This window comes from Schistocerca cancellata, chromosome 2 (assembly GCF_023864275.1).
Source record: "Schistocerca cancellata isolate TAMUIC-IGC-003103 chromosome 2, iqSchCanc2.1, whole genome shotgun sequence".
In the NCBI taxonomy this organism is placed as follows: Eukaryota; Metazoa; Arthropoda; class Insecta; order Orthoptera; family Acrididae; genus Schistocerca; species Schistocerca cancellata.
The window spans coordinates 892415667-892438628 of record NC_064627.1 but is presented as its reverse complement, the minus strand read 5'-3'; the positions used below and the strand labels follow the sequence as shown (position 1 = coordinate 892438628).

Sequence of the window (22962 nt, the reverse complement as noted above, 5' to 3'; positions counted from 1 at the left end):
CTTATCCGCATGGCTGTAACGGATCGTGCAGCCACGTCTCGATCCCTGAGTCAACAGATGGGGACGTTTGCAAGACAACAACCATCTGCACGAACAGTTCGACGACGTTTGCAGCAGCATGGACTATCAGCTAGGAGACCATGGCTGCGGTTACCCTTGACGCTGCATCACAGACAGGAGCGCCTGCAATGGTGTACTCAACGACGAACCTGGGTGCACGAATGGCAAAAAGTCATTTTTCCGGATGAATCCAGCTTCTGTTTACAGCATCATGATGGTCACATTCGTGTTTGGCGACACTGCGGTGAACGCACATTGGAAGCGTGTATTCGTCATCGACGTACTGGCGTAGCAGCGGGCGTGATGGTATGGGGTGCCATTGGTTACACGTCTCGGTCACCTCTTGTTCGGATTGACGTCACTTTGATCAGTGGACGTTACATTTCAGATGTGTTACGACCCGTGGCTCTACCCTTCATTCGATCCCTGCGAAACCCTACATTTCAGCAAGATAATGCACGAGGTCCTGTGCGGACCTTTCTGCATACAGAAAATGTTCGACTGCTGCCCTGGCCAGCACATTCTCCAGATTTCTCGCCAATTGAAAACATCTGGCCAATGGTGGCCGAGAAACTGGCTCGTCACAATACGCCAGTCACTACTCTTGATGAACTGTGGTATCGTGTTGAAGCTGCATGGGCAGCTGTACCTGTACACGCCATCCAAGCTCTGTTTGACTCAATGCCCAGGCGTATCAAGGACGTTATTACGGCCAGAGGTGGTTGCCCTGGGTACTGATTTGTCAGGATCTATGCACCCAAACTGCGTGAAAATGTAATCACACGTCAGTTCTAGTATAATATATTTGTTCAATGAGTACCCGTTTATCGTCTGCATTTCTTCTTGGTGTAGCAATTTTAATGGCCAGTAGTGTATGTTCTGCAGAAATAATTAGCGTTTAATCCACCTCAGCACAGCATGTGTCCTATTGTCGACAGGGTCTGCCATGGGCCCTGATAAATTGTTCCATGCGTGATGGAATCGACGCGTATAAGGCGCGAATGGCATCCTGTGGTACAGCCTTTAGCCATCCATGATGCATTCACCTATTTCCAAAGTTCACCTGTCGTGGTTGGCATTGGGTCTCAGCGCTGCACCCGTCGTTTCACCATATCCCACACATTTTCGATTGGCGACAAGTCTGGTGATCTGGCGGGCCGGAGCAAAATGCTGACATCCCGTGACACAAAGAAGGCACGTGTTCGTGCAGCAACATGTCGTGCATTACCTTGCTGAAAAATGGCGTCTGGGGATGTTGCGTAGAAAGGGTACGGCTACGTGTCGTAGGATGTCATTCACGTAGGTCACACTGGTCACAGTGCCCTGGACACGCACCAGCTATGATTTGTGGCTGTACCAAATAGTACCGCACACCATAAGGCCTTGAATTGGCGCTGTATGTCTTGTGCTAATGCAGTCACAGTGACGCCGCTCCCCCTGACTGAAGCGAACCAAAATGCGGCCATCATTTTCAAACAAATAGAACCAGGATTCGTCTGAAAACACTATCTGATGCCGTTCCTGTTCCCAATGGTGACGTTCCATATACGATTTCCGTCTGGACTTTCATCATAGGTAGGCGGAGAAGTGGACGACGCGCACGTAACCCATGCCATAATAAACGGCGACGGACTGTCATCCCTGATAGTGTATGATTTATTACACTGTTCCACTTTTGCGCCAAAGCCGATGAGGGCGCAGATCTGTCATGTAGTGCCATTCGGGTAAGGTGTTGGTCTTCTCTGGGGGAGTGTGGGTGGTGCGACCTGACCCATCTCGTCGTGTTCTACGGCCTTCCGTGACCCATTCTGCACACACCCGTTGCACTGCCAAAACACTTCGTCCCACATGAACAGCAATTTCCCGGATGGATGCATCACATTCTCTCATGCCAGTAATGAGCCCTCTTTCAAACTCACTGATTTGACGGTATGGTTTGCGCATACGTCTGCGAGGCATCCACATCAGCTCAAGTCACACTGAAACATTACCTTCGGCTTTTAGCGACAACGGGAGCCGCAAGCACATTTTACCCATAGGTGGTTTTGCGCCTCAGTATCGATTTTGTCCTTGAACCCGCGGGCCGACATAATTCAATTGCTGACCATTTCTGCAAAACTATTAATGTACACGTCCTGTGAATATAAACGTCCTGTATCTAGTCGTTCAAGGTGTTCTGTTTTTCCCGAACGACATTCATATACAAACAAACAAAGTGCGAATGGTCACATGCTCGTTTTACTGACTTGAGTGCAATAGACATTCTGCAAACTCAGAACTAAGACACTAAAGAAAGTGGTCCTTAGTATCTCGCGAGAACTTCGCAAGAAAATTCCAGGAAGAGAAGTACATGAAGAATCCTTAGCCTCTCCCTCACGAAACCGTCAAGATGAATTTGGAGTACTGACTACAAATGCAATGGTCTGTGGTTCATTCTCCAGTTGGCCTCCGGATTTTTTTCTGCCACTTAAGGTTTCCCTCTCCTCTGCGTATGATAAGTGTACGAAAAAAAAAGCCAAGTTGCACTGAGCTCCGCATGATGCTAAAATGATTAAAGGTCGGGACACACACGTCCGGGCCGTGTCAGGGCCGAGCGTCGGACGAGCGACGGCCGTGCTGCGGTCCGTTCCTGCAGGAGCCACACATGGCCGGGGCACGTCCGTGTCTTTGTTGTTCCTTGTAGCGACTCGGACGCGGTGATCTGTGTTTCTGTTTGTGAAAGCTGTAAAACATGTTCACTAATTTTCGTAACAGTGAATTAGGACTTATAGCACTTGCTTTAGATGAAGAGGAAAAAGAACCAAGGCAAAAAAGAAGAAGAAAATTATGGATCCACAGTGCCTGGAAAACAAGACCAGTACAGGGAGAGTTTCGAACATTATTTTCTCATCTCATAGATGATGAGACAGTTTTATGAATATTATAGGATGACGCAGTACAGCTTCTGTGAACTTTTAAAGAAACTAGAACCAAGACTGAGAAAATAGGACACTTTCTGGAGAGTATCAGTTTCACCCAAAGAACGACTGGCTGTTTTTTTAAGGTAGGTTAAAGAAAAGTACACAGAACACAAATAAATATGAAGTTTTAAGGACAGCATTTTTATTTTATTACTTTAGTAATTGAAAGATAAATACATAAGTTAGTAAACAATACAGTTAAATTTCTACTACCCTAAGAAAAACAAATGAGGATTATTCAGTGAATTAGTTTCTGAAGCTGATGAGGATGCAGGGGAACTTGAAGGATGATCGCTTTGGTTATTTATATACGAATTGTGGGAATCCCTTTGCAGATCCAAAAGCTGCTGTGTAGGTTCTGTTGACTTGTTTTCCACAGGTGAAGGATATGGTGTTGAAACAAATTTTGCTGAGGAATTGGAGGATGATGGAGTGAATTGATGGACTGATACGTCATTCATGAGTTGCTTCACCTCAAAGTCTTGTACAATTGAAAAAATCCTCTTTTAGCTTGATGACAAACTCTGTCTTTGTACTCGATATTCCTGTAGTTTTCATCTCCCTGATCGTAACGAACAGGAAACTTATGAACTTCTTCTATTAGCCGTTCCACATCCATGTTTTGTACACACAACAGTCTTGCGCAAGAGCACAGCTCACAAGACAGTTCTACCGTCAGGCCGTGTCCGTCACGTGAAAATTTAAACACGGCGAATCCCGCCCGGCCCGGCCCTGGCCCGTGGACGTTCCCCGTGCACGGCCCGGTAAGTGGGGCCCGCTACATTTGTTCTAATGATGTATCTCGTTGTCCGGATGACGGCCGATACTCGGACGTGTCTCGGCACGCACACGGTCCGGGCATGTGTGTCCCGACCTTAAGTCAGTTTGTAGGTCAGGTCAAGCCAAGAGTTCACTGCTTCCAACAGGGCAATGGTTGGTAAAGCACTGCCGGTGTTCAAACCAGGCTATGGGCATGGACATTTTCACTATAATTACAGTTCGCTCACACAAATATAATCAGTCATCCCTCCCACTCTCTCGTCGCGACATGCAGAAGAAATTTAAGAGGTGGTACAATGAAAGGTACATTGATTTGAAGTGAACAGATCCTGGTGGGATTGTACAGGATATAACCATGTTTGTTTGTTTGCTTCCTTTCTTTTAGCTATGCAGAAGTTATGCTAATACCTCTTTTAGATTTGTAATGTGACGCTAAAATTGCGTAGTGGGGTTATTTTGAGCGTTTGGTTTTGGTAGAAAAGTTCTGCGAGGCAGAATAAGAATAAAAAACGATGTCTGAATGAAAGTTAGCGCATGCGAAAGACATTTCGAATCGCCGGATCATTGCCACGCCTAGTTCGCCCGGGTAGACACAGTTATTTAAACCACAGGAAGGAAACAACAGTGAAAAGTGCTTTCACAGGTAGTGCGTAAAGCCAACCAGCAAGACTAACTCATCAGTGCCGTAGAGCACAGTATAAACTGATTTAAAAATCGCTCATGCTGTTTCAGGGAATGATATCGTTCGAAGAATTCAGATATGCGAATTATTCTTGGTATATACATATACCATGGAAATTACAGTTTTCCACATTTAAACTTTGGAAATATTGTGACAGACCTTAAATTATATTGCTAAACGTGTACGGCTAGGTGTCTGACGCACGATAAAATGATAATCTGTTCGAATCCTGGTGGTGGAAGAAACCGTAAAAGCCAAAAAGGTGGTGTTCTGACATCGTCTTTTCTTGGAAATGCCATGGTAGTAATAAGATTTGAAAATCGCCCCCAAAGGCGGTGTAATAATTATGTGATTTCGTCGATAAATTGAAATTAATAAAAAGGAACAAAATTATATGGAGCTCTCCGTTGTGTCACAACATCGTTATCTACAAAGTAAAAAGTATCTTCGAATGCAACTGGCTTGCAGCTTTAAAAGAGATGGTGCTTACAGTTCCTTGTCACTACATCGCACGCTAACGTTCTGGATATAATCCCAAACCTCTTTCCTGTATTTCATGAAGTGGGAGCATGTGACGTTAATGATGGCGATGTGGATGTATTACCACAGTGCTATTCGAAAGGAGCTGGCTATGTGCCAAGTCTCCGTTTTTGTTTCTTTCCATGTTCATAATCACGCACAATACCAACACAAGCGCAACAGTTCTTACATAAGCACATCACAGTGCTGCACGCAGTACAGATATATATTTGTCACATTACAAAGGAAAGGAGAACAATTTGTCTTCACTGATTCAGACGAGCTCATGACCCCTTGAGAAAATAGGTCATAATGTTTGGGTTCCAAAAAGGCAGGCAGTCAGCAGACGCATTACGTATACTCTGCACACTATGAGTCTCGTGGCATTTTTCAGAAACAAGGGTTAGTGTATGGGTTGCAACGTACACAGAATAAGTTTTCGGATACCTCTTTTCCGCAGACACCAATACATTGGAGAATCGTATGTCCGGAGGCTATTTATATGTCTTGCTAATGGTTGAAATGAATTGTAGAAAATCCTTTTACTCACACTGAATATTAGCCTCTTACCACTGGACTTGAATTAAGAAGGACAAGTTCAAATCTTCAACTGGCCGCGCAGATGTTGGATTTATGTGGTTCCCTTAAAAAAGGAGAATACTGGGAAAGATTCCTAATCAAGTTAGACTAATTTCTTTCCCATGTTAATCCAATCCGACCTCGTACGTCATCTCTAATGACCTCGACATCTATAGGACGTAACTTCGATGTTCCGTATTATGCTATTTTCCCGCTACATTCGCGTATAGACCGCAGAAAGAACTATTGTTTAAATGCTTCTGTGCACGCTGTAATTAGCCAAATATTGTCTTCGCCGTCCTTACGGAAGCGATACATAGGGGGCTGTAGTATATTCCTAGATTCCTTACTTAATACTGGTTCTTGAAACATCGTAAGACGGCTTTCGTAGAATAATTGGCAACTGTCTTCAATCATATGCTTGTTGACAATTTTCTCCATAGTCATGATGCTCTTGATGCTCTCCTGTGGATCAAACAAAATTCATATCCCCGGTTAATCCTATTTGGTGTAAGTTCCATGCAGTTCCGCAATGTTGGAGGATGAGTTGCACGAGTGTTTTGTAAGCAATCGCCTTTATAGAGTGAGTGACTCCAGTTGTGATTATTGATATTGTAGTCACAGGATACTAAAAAATAAACCTACCCAAGGGATTCACTTCATACTAATTGGCGCTGAATACGTTATATTGTAGAGCAAAATAAGAGACACCTATTTTTTTATATGTGGCCATACGGCAATGAAGGGGATGAAAATCCCCCTTGAATAAACTGAGTTTAATATTTCTGAATGAATACCGTTACAGATACAAAAAATACTTCAAATAAAAGTACTATGGTTTTTAATGTATGTTACAACGATGCATCCATATTTGTCGAAAAAGTAATTTTTTAGAAATCCCTCCCCCCAACCCCCCCCCAGTCAGCCTTTTTTTTATCAGAACAATTCTGCACTTCGTCATTATTATACAAATTTACAATAATGTTATAAAAACAATGAACTAACAATTTCAAATATAACATAATTAAATATGAAAAGATTACAACTTAACAAAACAAACAAAATACATGAAGTGTACAAAGAAAACACAAATACAACACTAGATAGTTTACATTTCATAAATTTAACAGAAAAAGTATGTATACAACAATATGTGTGGATCATATATTTAGAATATATTTATCTGGGGAAAATTTATTAACCAACTGAACATGGCAGTTGGTATTTAAGTGGACACATGTAGGGTGCAAGTACAGCGATATAGATGTTTCTACAGGGTGTTTCAAAAATGACCGGTATATTTGAAACGGCAATAAAAACTAAACGAACAGTGATAGAAATACACCGTTTGTTGCAATATGCTTGGGACAACAGTACATTTTCAGGCGGACAAACTTTAGAAATTACAGTAGTTACAATTTTCAACAACAGATGGCGCTGCAAGTGATGTGAAAGATATAGAAGACAACGCAGTCTGTGGGTGCGCCATTCTATACGTGGTCTTTCTGCTGTAAGCGTGTGCTGTTCACAACGTGCAAGTGTGCTGTAGACAACATGGTTTATTCCTTAGAACAGAGGATTTTTCTGGTGTTGGAATTCCACCGCCTAGAACACAGTGTTGTTGCAACAAGACGAAGTTTTCAACGGAGGTTTAATGTAACCAAAGGACCGAAAAGCGATACAATAAAGGATCTGTTTGAAAAATTTCAACGGACTGGGAACGTGACGGATGAAAGTGCTGGAAAGGTAGGGCGTCCGCGTACGGCAACCACAGAGGGCAACGCGCAGCTAGTGCAGCAGGTGATCCAACAGCGGCCTCGGGTTTCCGTTCGCCGTGTTGCAGCTGCGGTCCAAATGACGCCAACGTCCACGTATCGTCTCATGCGCCAGAGTTTACACCTCTATCCATGCAAAATTCAAATGCGGCAACCCCTCAGCGCCGCTACCATTGCTGCACGAGAGACGTTCGCTAACGATATAGTGCACAGGATTGATGACGGCGATATGCATGTGGGCAGCATTTGGTTTACTGACGAAGCTTATTTTTACCTGGACGGCTTCGTCAATAAACAGAACCGGCGCATATGGGGAACCGAAAAGCCCCATGTTGCAGTCCCATCGTCCCTGCATCCTCAAAAAGTACTGGTCTGAGCCGCCATTTCTTCCAAAGGAATCATTGGCCCATTTTTCAGATCAGAAACGATTACTGCATCACGCTATCTGGACATTCTTCGTGAATTTGTGGCGGTACAAACTGCCTTAGACGACACTGCGAACACCTCGTGGTTTATGCAAGATGGTGCCCGGCCACATCGCACGGCCGACGTCTTTAATTTCCTGAATGAATATTTCGATTATCGTGTGATTGCTTTGGGCTATCCGAAACATACAGGAGGCGGCGTGGATTGGCCTCCCTATTCGCCAGACATGAACCCCTGTGACTTCTTTCTGTGGGGACACTTGAAAGACCAGGCGTACCGCCAGAATCCAGAAACAATTGAACAGCTGAAGCAGTACATCTCATCTGCATGTGAAGCCATTCCGCCAGACACGTTGTCAAAGGTTTCGGGTAATTTCATTCAGAGACTACGCCATATTATTGCTACGCATGGTGGATATGTGGAAAATATCGTACTATAGAGTTTCCCAGACCGCAGCGCCATCTGTTGTTGAAAAGTGTAACTACTGTAATTTCGAAAGTTTGTCTGCCTGAAAATGTACTGTTGTCCCAAGCATATTGCAACAAACGGTGTATTTCTATCGCTGCTCGTTTAGTTTTTATTGCCGTTTCAAATATACCGGTCATTTTTGAAACACCCTGTAGCTTATTTAGGACAGATGCATCTTCGTAATAGCATTTCATCAAATATGAATGAACTTGGTGCTAATGATGCTATAGGTCCTGCTATTACTCAAATATCGAAACGAAAAACAAAACAGTGTTGGGGAGGGGATATCGAAAAAAATGACTTTTTTGATGTGTATGGGTGCACCGTTGTATCATACATTAACAACCACAGTGTTTTTATTAGAATTTTTTATATCTGGTACCGTTTCAACGGTATTCTTTCAGAACTATTAAACTCAGTTCTTTTCAAGGCTGTGTTTCACACCCTCAACGGCCGTTTGGGCACGTATAAAAAATTTATGTCTCTTACTTTGCTCTACACAACAACACATTCAAAGCCGATGAAAATCGAAGTGTATCTCGGGTAGATTTACTTGTAATTTTTAAGTAGTGAGATGTTCAAAATTTTACATTTGTGATCATTTAAAGCAAATTGCCAATATTTGCATCATTATAATGGTATGAATATTTGTGCAGCTATTTTCAGACAGTAATGCATCACAGCAAAATGACTGATGTTACTATTATTAATAATGTCTACCAGAGGACTAATATACATCCACAGCAAGGGTCCCAACAAACTTCCGCGGCGCACGCCTGAAGTTACTTCTATATCTGTCAATGACTCCACGCGACATAACTGGCTGGATCCTCCCTACCAAGACACATTCAATCCAGTCACAAATCGCGTTTGATAACGCCGTATGATAGGTGCATGCTGCACGATGTTTCTCTATTTTTCAGGGAGACCAAGTACTCGAAGCATGAGTAGATTCCGTAACATAATCGTCACTTTTTTGAGGTTGAATGTCAGTACAATTGCATCACGCTCTCTAGTGACTCATCTGACAGTTTTCCTGGTTCCTTGATCGACATTTGCTGCTCAGGTTGCCTAATGTGCTCTGTCGCAATGCCCACAATGTTAGAATGGTAATAAGCATTTGTAGACATTAGCCGCCGTTAGCAGGCTGTCGCTGCAGCAGCAGTTGGAGGTAGAGCTGAGCCCTGTGGTAGCACCCTGGTAAATCGGTTGCCGTAGACCCTACCACACAGACGAAGGCTGTAGTGATTATCTACGCCGAGTTGTTTAAATAGGTGACACCTCTACATACTTTTAGTTTCAGCAGGCCAATGTATCATCCCCTCCTGTTTCAGATTGGTTCTATAAAAGGTCAGTTGACATGAAGAAGCCTTAAACCTCACAATTACGGAGGGCATACAGACTTTTCGGTGTATTAGACTTTGTTCTGACTAATCAGTGTGAGTTTCGTCTCAGCGTACCTGCTCGGCTTGCATTGTATTTGTGGCATTAGTGATGGGAACAACCCAATGAAAACAATCGATTCAGTCCAGTGTTGGAAAACTATCAATCAGCTGCATTATTCATTCGTCCTTTGGAGTGAAACCAGTTTATGGAAGCAACCGAATGAAAACAGCCGATTCAGACGACTGTAGTTTACGTATCGCTTGGAGTGAAACCAGTCTACGGGAGCAAATGAATGAAAATAGTCGACACTGCCCGTGAGTCGGTTGGATCACTATTCAAATTTCTTTTTGGTGAAACAAGTCTATGAAAATAACCGAAGAAAACAGCACAGTCCGTTGTAGTTCTGGGTATTAACTGAATTATTCTTTCTTCCTTTTCAAGCCAAACCAGTGTACAGTTTTTCTGTCGGCTGAACCACGTTTTCGCCCTTTCAACTGAAACCACTCTTTAGCTGGCTTTTTTATCCATTCATTCTTCTGAGTGAAAAAGAGTCTGTAGTACTATCATTAGTTCAATGGTTCCCAACCTGGGGGTAATTACCCCCTGAGGGTAACATGAAATTTTCTGAGGGCTAAGAACTAAAGGATTAGATTCTGTTTCAGTCACAAAACTTCATTATTTTCAAAAGATCATTACTATTATCACAATTTTGTAAGACTCTAATACTGATTATATAGGTTATCAATAATTACATTTTCTCAATTAGTAGGATTAATGCGGTGGATGTTACAGGTTCGTCACATAGTCCACCCACTACACACATACGTTGCGTTTTGTTCCTTTCACCGCTGATGATAAAAGTCAGGCATATACATAACAAATGCTAAATATCTCAAGAAAATGTCCTCTCCAAGTTGTAGATAGAACCTGCAGTAGTCCAGAAATTACTTCATTAGTCGCTTCGAAAAGATAAATGAATTAATTGACAGCACAACACAGCAGAAACTGCATAAGGGCTCCTATAGTGCTGTACACAGTTCTACTGTTATTATCATTATTATTAGAATGGTTAGACATAAAGCATTAACAGCCTGACGCCGACCAATTTCTGCCACTTCAGAAGTAAGGAATGAAGCAATCAAGTGATTTACGAACAGTAAGTAGTACTATCATTAGTTCAATGGTTCCCAACCTGGGGGTAATCACCCACTGAGGGTAACATGAAATTTTCTGAGGGCTAAAAACTGAAGGATTAGATTCTGCTCCCTGCCGCCGTCGGATAAGCAGCTGCAGCAGCAAGTCGTATACTCTTAGCTCACTTATTTGTTACATAGTTTAATTCTTAATTTCTTTGCGTGTTTTTAGTACTTGCATTGTTTAATTCATAAATTTCGGGCGTTTTATAGTATTTGAGAGTGTAGCATCGAGTTTTAGTACCTGAATAGTGTAAAATCGCGTAGTCTCCTTCCGCCGCCGAGCAGTGTGTCAGCAGTGCGCAAGTAGCAGCATTACTGCATCTATTAGGCAATCTTGTATTTTAATAACCGTTTAAATTTTGTGTCTAATTGTTTGTGCTCTCTGTAGATTAGTTCAGACGTTCTTTGCACAACAGTTTTTAGCATGGATAGGGACTGCAACTGCTGTGTTCGGAAGCAGACTGAATTTGCATCCCTTCGCTCCCAGCTTCAGGCAGTGTTGGCTTCGGTCACACAGCTTGAGGCTAGGCAGTGTTGGCTTCGGTCACACAGCTTGAGGCTGTTGCCAATGGGCGTCACTGTGGGGGTCCGGATGGGGGTTTGTCGGGGACGGCCAGCTCGCCCACGCATCCCCCGATCGGACTAAGACTGTGGCTGCCCGGGATACTGCCCACATTGAGGCTGATCCCTCACCTGTGGTAGAGTCGGAGGTCGTCTCGAGGTGTGGCAGGGGGCGAAAGACTTCCAGAGGGCTGAACGGAAGGCCTCTCCAGTTTGTCTGACGAACCGGTTTCAGGCTCTGTCTCAGGCTGATACTGATCTTCGGCCGGAAATGGCTGCATGTCCTGTTCCAGCAGTTGCCCCTCAGTCTGCAAGATCCGGGCGGTCGCAGAAGGTGGGCTTACTGGTAGTTGGGAGCTCCAACGTCAGGCGCGTAATGGGGCCCCTTAGGGATATGGCAGCAAGAGAGGGGAAGAAAACCAATGTGTACTCCATGTGCATACCGGGGGGAGTCATTCCAGATGTGGAAAAAGTCCTTCCGGATGCCATGAAGGGTACAGGGTGCACCCATCTGCAGGTGGTCGCTCATGTCGGCACCAATGATGTGTGTCGCTATGGATCGGGGGAAATCCTCTCTGGCTTCCGGCGGCTATCTGATTTGGTGAAGACTGCCAGTCTCGCTAGTGGGATGAAAGCAGAGCTCACCATCTGCAACATCGTCGACAGGACTGACTGCGGACCTTTGGTACAGAGCCGAGTGGAGGGTCTGAATCAGAGGCTGAGACGGTTCTGCGACCGTGTGGGCTGCAAATTCCTCGACTTGCGCCATAGGGTGGTGGGGTTTAGGGTTCCGCTGGATAGGTCAGGCGTCCACTACACGCAGCAAGCGGCTACACGGGTAGCAGGGGTTGTGTGGCGTGGACTGGGCGGTTTTTTAGGTTAGATGGGATCGGGCAAGTACAGAAAGGGCAACAGCCTCAAAGGGTGCGGGGCAAAGTGAAGACATGCGGGGACCAAGCAGCAATCGGTATTGTAACTGTAAACTGTCGAAGCTGCATTGGTAAAGTACCGGAACTTCAAGCGCTGATAGAAAGCACCGAAGCTGAAATCGTTATAGGTACAGAAAGCTGGCTGAAGCCAGAGATAAATTCTGCCGAAATTTTTACAAAGGCACAGACGGTGTTTAGAACGGATAGATTGCATGCAACCGGTGGTGGCGTGTTTGTCGCTGTTAGTAGTAGTTTATCCTGTAGTGAAGTAGAAGTGGATAGTTCCTGTGAATTATTGTGGGTGGAGGTTACACTCAACAACCGAGCTAGGTTAATAGTTGGCTCCTTTTACCGACGTCCCGACTCAGCAGCATTAGTGGCAGAACAGATGAGAGAAAATTTGGAATACATTTCACATAAATTTTCTCAGCATGTTATAGTCTTAGGTGGAGATTTCAATTTACCAGATATAGACTGGGACACTCAGATGTTTAGGACGGATGGTAGGGACAGAGCATCGAGTGACATTATACTGAGTGCACTATCCGAAAATTACCTAGAGCAATTAAACAGAGAACCGACTCGTGGAGATAACATCTTGGACCTACTGATAACAAACAGACCCGAATTTTTCGACTCTGTGAGTGCAGAACAGGGAATCAGTGATCATAAGGCCGTTGCAGCATCCCTGAATATGGAAGTTAATAGGAATATAAAAAAAGGGAGGAAGGTTTATCTGTTTAGCAAGAGTAATAGAAGGCAATTTCAGACTACCTAACAGATCAAAACGAAAATTTCTGTTCCGACACTGATAATGTTGAGTGTTTATGGAAAAAGTTCAAGGCACTCGTAAAATGCGTTTTAGACAGGTACGTGCCGAGTAAAACTGTGAGGGACGGGAAAAACCCACCGTGGTTCAACAACAAAGTTAGGAAACTACTGCGAAAGCAAAGAGAGCTTCATTCCAAGTTTAAACGCAGCCAAAACCTCTCAGACAAACAGAAGCTAAACGATGTCAAAGTTAGCGTAAGGAGGGCTATGCCTGAAGCGTTAAGTGAATTCGAAAGTAAAATTCTATGTACCGACTTGACAGAAAATCCTAGGAAGTTCTGGTCTTACGTTAAATCAGTAAGTGGCTCGAAACAGCATATCCAGACACTCCGGGATGATGATGGCATTGAAACAGAGGATGACACGCGTAAAGCTGAAATACTAAACACCTTTTTCCAAAGCTGTTTCACAGAGGAAGACCGCACTGCAGTTCCTTCTCTAAATCCTCGCACAAACGAAAAAATGGCTGACATCGAAATAAGTGTCCAAGGAATAGAAAAGCAACTGGAATCACTCAACACAGGAAAGTCCACTGGACCTGACGGGATACCAATTCGATTCTACACAGAGTACGCGAAAGAACTTGCCCCCCTTCTAACAGCCGTGTACCGCAAGTCTCTAGAGGAACGGAAGGTTCCTAATGATTGGAAAAGAGCACAGGTAGTCCCAGTCTTCAAGAAGGGTCGTCGAGCAGATGCGCAAAACTATAGACCTATATCTCTGACGTCGATCTGTTGTAGAATTTTAGAACATGTTTTTTGCTCGAGTATCATGTCGTTTTTGGAAACCCAAAATCTACTCTGGAAGAATCAACATGGTTTCCGGAAACAGCGATCGTGTGAGACCCAACTCGCTTTATTTGTTCATGAGACCCAGAAAATATTAGATACAAGCTCCCAGGTAGATGCTATTTTCCTTGACTTCCGGAAGGCGTTCGATACAGTTCTGCACTGTCGCCTGATAAACAAAGTAAGAGCCTACGGAATATCAGACCAGCTGTGTGGCTGGATTGAAGAGTTTTTAGCAAACAGAACACAGCATGTTGTTATCAATGGAGAGACGTCTACAGACGTTAAGGTAACCTCTGGCGTGCCACAGGGAAGTGTTATGGGACCATTGCTTTTCACAATATATATAAATGACCTAGTAGATAGTGTCGGAAGTTCCATGCGGCTTTTCGCGGATGATGCTATAGTATACAGAGAAGTTGCAGCATTAGAAAATTGTAGCGAAATGCAGGAGGATCTGCAGCGGATAGGCACTTGGTGCAGGGAGTGGCAACTGACCCTTAACGTAGATAAATGTAATGTATTGCGAATACATAGAAAGAAGGATCTTTTATTGTATGATTATATGATAGCGGAACAAACACTGGTAGCAGTTACTTCTGTAAAATATCTGGGAGTATGCGTGCGGAACGATTTGAAGCGGAATGATCACATAAAATTAATTGTTGGTAAGGCGGGTACCAGGTTGAGATTCATTGGGAGAGTCCTTAGAAAATGTAGTCCATCAACAAAGGAGGTGGCTTACAAAACACTCGTTCGACCTATACTTGAGTATTGCTCATCAGTGTGGGATCCGTACCAGATCGAGTTGACGGAGGAGATAGAGTAGATCCAAAGACGAGCGGCGCGTTTCGTCACAGGGTTATTTGGTAACCGTGATAGCGTTACGGAGATGTTTAGCAAACTCAAGTGGCAGACTCTGCAAGAGAGGCGCTCTGCATCGCGGTGTAGCTTGCTCGCCAGGTTTCGAGAGGGTGCGTTTCTGGTTGAGGTATCGAATATATTGCTTCCCCCTACTTATACCTCCCGAGGAGATCACGAATGTAAAATTAGAGAGATTCGAGCGCGCACGGAGGCTTTCAGACAGTCGTTCTTCCCGCGAACCATACGCGACTGGAACAGGAAAGGGAGGTAATGACAGTGGCACTTTACGTGCCCTCCGCCACACACCGTTGGGTGGCTTCCGGAGTATAAATGTAGATGTAGATGTAAGTATAGTGCACACATCTGAACTTGTCTGGTTTTAAATCAGGTTGCAGTGTGCGGATCAAGCAACTGCCGCAATGGAGAGGAATAATGCAGGGGAAATATGTTTTGTAACTAGTGTGTATCCTCGCTGTGGTGAGGCAAACAAACTAAATATTATTCATCTTCATTATTTAAAAAAATAAAAGTGTTCCAAGAAAAGTCTTTCATTCTACAGTTTAGTTAGGTGCTAAAGTTGGTGGTAACGTGGGGGAGGGGAGGGTAACAGATGGCAAAAGGAGGGGAGGGGAGCAACAGATGGCAAGGGGGGGGGGGGGATAGTAGCTAATGTCTGATTGTACTCAGGAGAAATGGTCCAAGAGAGGTTGGGAAGCACTGCATTAGCTGAACTAAAGCAGTGATATACAACCCGAGGTACACACACGGTCGGAGGGTAGCACTTCTCCCAGGGGTACATGAAGACACCACTAGGGGTACACCAAAGTTGAAACAAGCATTATAACGTTCATTACTTATGTATAGAATAGACTAATTCTTCGTGTCATCATTTAAAACCGAGTACTACAGTGCTGCAAATTATGTTGTTCCAAATACGTGTAACTAATGAAGCTGATACATCGCTGAGGATACAATGATGAGCATAAAAGTACCCCTTGATAATGTCCAATAACTAAAAATCATTTGAACCCAATCCTTACATACCTATTCAGCCATTTATTCGTGAGGAAGGTAAATGTATTGTGAAGAAAATTAAGTTATCATCTACAAATCTCAGCTGTGAACACAAGCCTGTATACAATTTAACCATTTACAAAAGTAGCACATATAGTGTTTCAAGGACATCAACAAGTGCTATTCAAATTGGCACATTGGTACTTTCATTTCACGGTTAAGCCTGTTCACATCTCTGGACAGACGGAAGCGGAAACGTGTCGCCTGATCCCCGGCGCATTCTGTGCGGAAGATCGTTTCGGCAGTGTAAAATCACTGTTATTAACTGCACTCTGTCATCGTCTGTCGTCGCTGTTATTGTCGTTCCGATATTTCTTTTTATTGAGTGCCACTGAGAACCTTGTAATTCAGTTTTTCCTCCAATTTTATAAATACGCGTTTATCTAAAAGTGAGTTTTGTGTCTGGATCAAAATACCGAAACAGTGGTGTGGAAACGAAATCATGACTGGATAAACAGTTGTCCTCGAGATAAATTCAATGCGATACGCTGGATATGCAAGGATGATTGTTATTCTAAAACCATAACAATTAAAGAACTCAAATAAAATAAAATGATGATAAATATTTCTCGTGAAAAATACTTCCGACAAGTGATTAAGTCAACAAAAAATTGAAAAAAAATTGTATCTTTTGTGCTTTACGTTCACGTCACGTCAGCATTTACGAAACAGAATTATCGGTAATGGATGCAAGCCAACAGGAAAAGAAAGACAGGCCGTCAATATATTTAAATAATAATTAATTGTTTATTTAAACAATAATTTATAATGTAGCGCGACTTACCAACCATTTAAAATTAACCAAAAATCAGTATTTAATGACAGGAGTGGCAACGGCCTTGCCGCAGTGGATACACCGGTTCCCGACAGATCACTGAAGTTAAGCGCTGTCGGGCGTGGCCAGCACTTGGATGGGTGACCATCCGGGCCGCCATGCGCTGTTGCCATTTTTCGTGGTGCACTCAGCCTCGTGATGCCAATTGAGGAGCTATTCGACCGAATCGTAGCGGCTCCGGTCAAAGAAAACCACCGCAACGACCGGGAGAACGGTGGCGTGACCACACGCCCCTCCTATCCGCATCCTTAGCTGAGGATGACACGGCGGTCGGATGGTCCCGATGGGCCACTTGTGGCCTGAAGACGGAGTGAATGATATAAGTACGAAAATTCCTATTTAAGTAAGTATATTTTGAAAATTTTCCAAAATATATTTTTTATTCACTGCTCCTTGAAATAAGAAACGTTATTTGTCTCTGAAAAAATTAGCAACTCTGGTGTATAACCGAAAAGCTATCCTTGAGTCTGACAAAGGTTGTAAATGAAGTCAGTGAAATCCGGAGACTTGACTGTCAACTTTTAACTGGCGTAACCCTCAGAGATTTGTGTCAGTCCGTCGTCTCGTATTTACTGAACCCACTCAAAGCGAGTGAAAAACATTCATATAGGTGGCTTGGCCACAGAGACCAGTTTGATCCGACTGAAGAAACCGACTGAACGGAAAAGCAAGTCAGTCAGTCGATAGTCCCATCACGATGTAGCATTCACACCACCCCGAACTAATGTCATCATGAGAGTGAAAGATGGAGTGTTAGTGGAGACAGGAATACCGCTATACAGTGCGACGTACTAAAAACTTTTCAGCGATGTGGTTCGAATAGTTGTTTCTGTGTGTGTGTGTGTGTGTGTGTGTGTGTGACTCAGTACTCGTGCAGTGGTGATCGTTACAATGCTCACCAGGAAGGAAGGAAGATAACATCCCGTCAACAAGCTCATTTGTGGCGGAGTGCAAACCACGATTTGGGAAGGAAACGGCGATACCCTTTCAAAGTGTACATTAAGCGATTAAGGGGAAACACTGGAAGTCTAAAAGCGATGGATTCAAACCGCCGTCTCCCCAAAAATGAGTCCAGTGTCTCACTACTGCGACAACTCGCTCCATCTCGAAATACATCTGAATTCCGTTCAGTATCGCGTCAACGTCAATACTGACATACTAAAGAATGATACACTTTTCTACCGTCAATCTTCGTGACACGCTTTACATGAGTAAAGGCTCATTATAGCAAGTAAACACAACAGCGTAGCCTAACAAATATAACGCAAGTACATTCGCCTGGTACGATTTCGCGGAAGTTCCTCAGTGCCTAACTCAAGATTTCCTTTCTCATTTAGCCATGCGCTTGGCTTCCACCATGCTCGAAGCAAATATAAAAGAATTCGTGAACAGATTTCAGGGCCACTGATCACGCCAGTGACATAACGTTGTGGAGGAAGACGTAAAGTTGAAAAATGTGTTGGAGCCACAGCTGGTACTCAAAAACGCAATGGCAGTACGATTTTTTCAGTTTTTGAGTATCCTCTAGGAGGAAGCAGTCAGTGAGAGAATAATAACGAAGTTTTAGTAAAGGCGAATAAAGATGCGTCCGTTGTTTTTCTGAAGGTAATGATCACATTTTCTTGAAATAGCTGTGAGAAACATGGGCAAACGTAAATCAAAACGGTTGGGTTAATTCCGTTCTAGTGCCTCTGTAATAAGCAGACTGTCCACCTATTTCGTTACGGCCACAGTATTTGAAATTTAGTTAAATAAGGATAAAACATCTTACAGGAACAAGGGGAGGCATTGTTCATTGCGTTGTTAAAAACTCTATCGCATCACTCGCATGAAATGACTTACGGAGTGATAGAAAATGTAAATTACGATAACTAGACTGATATTTTAATTTTGCTACTAAATTTTCACACACTTTGATTTTTCCTATTTACACATTCTACACAAATCAAATAATTTTACACTTTTGCTACTTTATTACGTCGTAAAAATACACGAGATAGCAAGCTATGTAGACTGATGAGAACGAAAACGTGTTTTTTATGCACTCCCTTTTTTTGGCACAATACGGTTCCACAGCGCCACTGTTTGGCTTGCAATCAACTATAGCCGGCTGTTGAACTGAAACTGATAGCTGAAGAAAGCGCTTTGCAAGGCCTCACTCACCTGGGCGTACGATGGCGGTGACTAACAACAGCACAGCAGACAGGCGGAGAACAGCGTTGCTATGAGCCATGTCGAAACTTTACGAGCGTCCCCTCAGTCTAAGAAGTGTGTACGCGAATTGCCCCCACAAGCTAGTGCGCCTTCGACACCGGCAGCGGTCTGGGTAGCGAACAGCGCTGCGACACAGCAGGGCTGCCAACCTGACGCTTGGTGCCAAGGCGAGACTGACGCGAGGAGATACCCGATAACTTCGCGCGCGTTTCGCCTAGAACTTGCCAGCTTTTAACAACAGACTTTACTGTGCCAGTAGAGCTAAGAAGGACGAGTACGAATAGTGATCGAAACGAATAGGTATTCAGATCGACAAATGAAACTTTAAGAACACAAACAGTACACCATTAAGTTAAGTAGTGGTTTTGACCTTGTAGATATGTACTGTTTGCGTTTTCCTTTTCTTTTTCGTTTATAAATGTATAGCTATGGTGTTCTTTTAATCATTGACAAAGGTCTTCTTAGACACTTGTGGGTTTTATTGTTGTTCTGAAGGAGGTGTAGTTATATACGCCGAAACCTGGGGTAACACTTAACACTCTGTGCTTTTTTCGCAATCGAGGCGGGTTTTTAGTTTTTTAATAAATGAAACTTTCTTTGCGACCGTAACCAACAGCGTTTTTAGAGCTTGGTTTACAAGCGAACGATCATTCTCTCTGGAGTAAACGGTAGACGATAGCGAGCAAGCACTTTTCGTTCCTGTTCGCTTTGTATTCGCGTATGTTCGCTCATATTCTCTGATTGCCGTCCTTTCAGCGAACCATCAAAGGAAATCCGTGTGCTCTCCGCTTCGGCGTTCGCAACGCAGGGAGCATTCGTTTGCTATTTAGCACGCGAGCTACTTTTGTTGTTGAACTTAAATTGCGTGGGTGATGGAATGGTCAGAAGGGAAAGTAATGTTGCTAGTAGAAGAATACAGATATCGTAGGTGTTAGTGTGGTCCAAGAGATCCGCAGCATAACATGCCGGACAAAAGGAAACACGCTTGGTCGAAAATTGCCGAAGCACTCGCAGATCCAATTGGAGACGTGGGAAAGACGATCAGATTCATTACTTACTCGCATCAGGCGGGAATGGAGTCAAGAGCACAAGCTTTCGCACACTGGAGGAAAAAAATCGCATCATAAAAAAAAATAATTAATGTAGAGTATTGAAATTTCAGGAATACATTTGTCTAGGCAACGCATTTAAGTGATTAATATCGTTAAGATCACATGTTAATGTAAACGCGAGAAAAGTCATTGCAAATGCGAAATGCTGATACATTAACACTTACGTTGCTAGTCTTGCACACAGCTTCGATTAACTATGGGCAGACTAAAATATGTGGCTCTGGGAAGGTATACCTCGAGTGTACAAATATGTAGTTCAAATTTCCAAGCATTTTTAGGTTTATTGGGCTTTCTATTTTAAATATACATATTTTCGCAATGCTTATGTTAATTCTGAGTCCACAGGTAAAAGTTCAAATTAATAGTAATTGTCGCATAAAAATGTTTCAAAAGGAGTTCTCGTATTCAAATACATACCTTGGTAAGTAAACAAGTGATCTTTATGTTTAAATTTCTGTTACTGTCCTTTTAATCCCAAAGAAAGACAAAAAACTCAAGAACAAAGCAAAGATTCAATGAGAAAATTAGAGAAATTAGATCTCATAAGGAACTTTAGCAGCGATCAATTCTTCACGAGCCTCGTTCGTTAATGGAATAAGAATTAGGGTGTAAGATAGTGGCACATCTACATGCTACTCTGCAATTCACAGTTAAATGCTTGGCAGAGTGTTCATCGAAAGTATAGTGCGATACAAACATTACACTCACTAGAATGATTTACTGCATTGATATCCTGATTTACCTGCAGAAAATTCCTACATAACAATACAATCTGTGAAAATAGCACGTTAGACGCGTAAGCTGAATCGTCATCAAATACTCCGTTCTCAGTATCTACAGATTCGTCAGAGACTTTATAAATAATTTGCTCCAGTCGTTTCTTCTCTTCACTGCAAGTTTTGAACACAAAAGCATGCAACACGAACGAAAGAGAGAGAACATAAACGTCAGCAACCGCCTACAAGAGACGATAACAAAGGTTTAAAAAACGACGAATTTTTCCAGTGATACCACACCTACTACACAGCAAAAACTACGAAACCAGCAGACATGACAGACGTTTGCGGGAGCCGTAAATGTAAGTTCGACACCGCGGCAAATCTTCATATCTAACGTGACGTACTTTTACACCCGTCGCACATACCCATTTCCCGCCAGCGCAGTAATATTAGTCAGCCGCACAGTAAGTGTTAATAGCTGGTGTAAACGCCAGAATGTTGAATGCAAGCCTGCAAATATGTATGCAGTGTGTTGTACAGATGGTGGATGTCTGTTTGTGGGACGAAATTCCATATCTGTTGCACTTGGTCGGTCAGTACATGGACGATTAATGCTGTTTGTGAATGATGCTCTCGAACACAATGGTCTCCCTGTCAGTAGGGCCACGTGGCTGACGGAGCTAGGTCTTCATGCGACGGTATATTCCCGTAACCACCGCTGCCAGCAATCATGTACATTGGTTACATTCCTGCCAAGTATTTCTGCAATATCACAGAAGAAACATCCAGCTTCTCGTAACCCTACTACACGACCTCGTTAAAACTGCATTGCATTTTTCGAGGAAACTGTGTACAATGTAATACAACAATCAACCAGTTTATCATTGGAACAGGAACAGTTTGGTGTAATAAATACATTCATACTACCACACACTTCTTGCATCAACAGTGACTTTACATACTACAACTAAACACTTTTGCATATTAAACAAGGAGCCACAACAATGTAGATATACTATTAATATCTCTCATTCTTCCAAAGTGCGAACTTCGTAAGTAGCAACTGATATTTTTACTGTGCACAAAAAATTACATATCAATATTTTCGAAATATTCCGTGATATATCATGCACATGGCGCGTTGAGGGAAACTAGTCAAGAATTTTGGCGACAGATATACCTTGCAGTCTTACAGATAAACCATCACTGCAACTTCTAATTGCTACAAGCTGTAAGCAGGAGATCCCGGGCTGAAGTCCCGATCGGGGCACACAGTTTCAACTGTCCCCGTTGATATTTATCAACGCCTGTAAGCAGCTAAAGGTCTAGATTTCATTGTAATTTTATTTTCACGCTTCTAATTGCTGTTGACGTGTCTCACGTCCAACATCGAATTCCAGTACCCCCTCTGATAATAATCTTTCAGTGCGTACTGCGCTACCACCCTCACCCTGATGCTGAACATTTTGTAACACGGCATCCGCGCTTTCTTATCTACATCTACATGATTACTCTGCAATTCACATTTAAGTGCTTGGCGCTTTCTTATGTTACAACAAGTAAAATACATAGATTCTCTTATGTTACAACAAGTAAAATACATAGATTCTGTTATTAGTATTGCCGTTTCTGACAGTGCAGAATCAACTACAAGCTTCTTAGCGAGTCTTCTGGCTTTTGTTACATACCACTTCACTGAGTCAGAAGGCAAAAAATGTGCTTTTTAAGTATTAGTCAGGAAGTATTCTATGATGTTGTCCACACATTCACATCTCGTTTTCCACATTTGCGAGGTACATGATCATTTAAAAATGCAAGGTCTGAGATATCCCGAAAACTCAGTCTGGGATGTACACGTTGAATCCCTGCAACAGGGAACAGTTAAGCCAATCTCCCATCTCTGTGGTACAATTCTTGCGATAAAAAATTCTTTCCACTATTTTAATATGCACATAACAGTGCAAGTCGTAATGCGTCTTAAGACACTGCAACACTAGGTCAGCAGTTGCTCGCCACCTCTTGTGATAAGATGGGCCCATACAGCTGAGCACACTTGCCTGCATGAGGCGTTCTGCAGATGTAGTACTTGGTAGAACGATATTTGCAATTCGTCTTCACAAACGAATACATCCCTTGCCCAAGATCTAATGCATGCTGCTAAATCCAATACATTAATTATGTGTACTGTCTCCAAAGTCACAAAA

The 22962-nt window shown here is 43.0% G+C and overlaps 1 protein-coding gene and 1 pseudogene across 1 annotated transcript in view; one reads left to right on the top strand and one right to left on the bottom strand.

The window, feature by feature from the left end:
- Nucleotides 1–19039, bottom strand: part of LOC126162837 (uncharacterized) — a 251248-nt gene extending 232209 nt beyond the window's left edge. Inside the window, exon 1 of the mRNA XM_049919598.1 lies at nt 18877–19039. Coding sequence (XP_049775555.1) covers nt 18877–18946 — 70 coding nt within the window. The 5' untranslated portion in view covers nt 18947–19039. The remainder of the gene's footprint in view (nt 1–18876) is intronic.
- LOC126164217 (5S ribosomal RNA) lies at nt 16708–16825 on the top strand (annotated as a pseudogene).
- Nucleotides 19040–22962: the final 3923 nt, after the last annotated feature.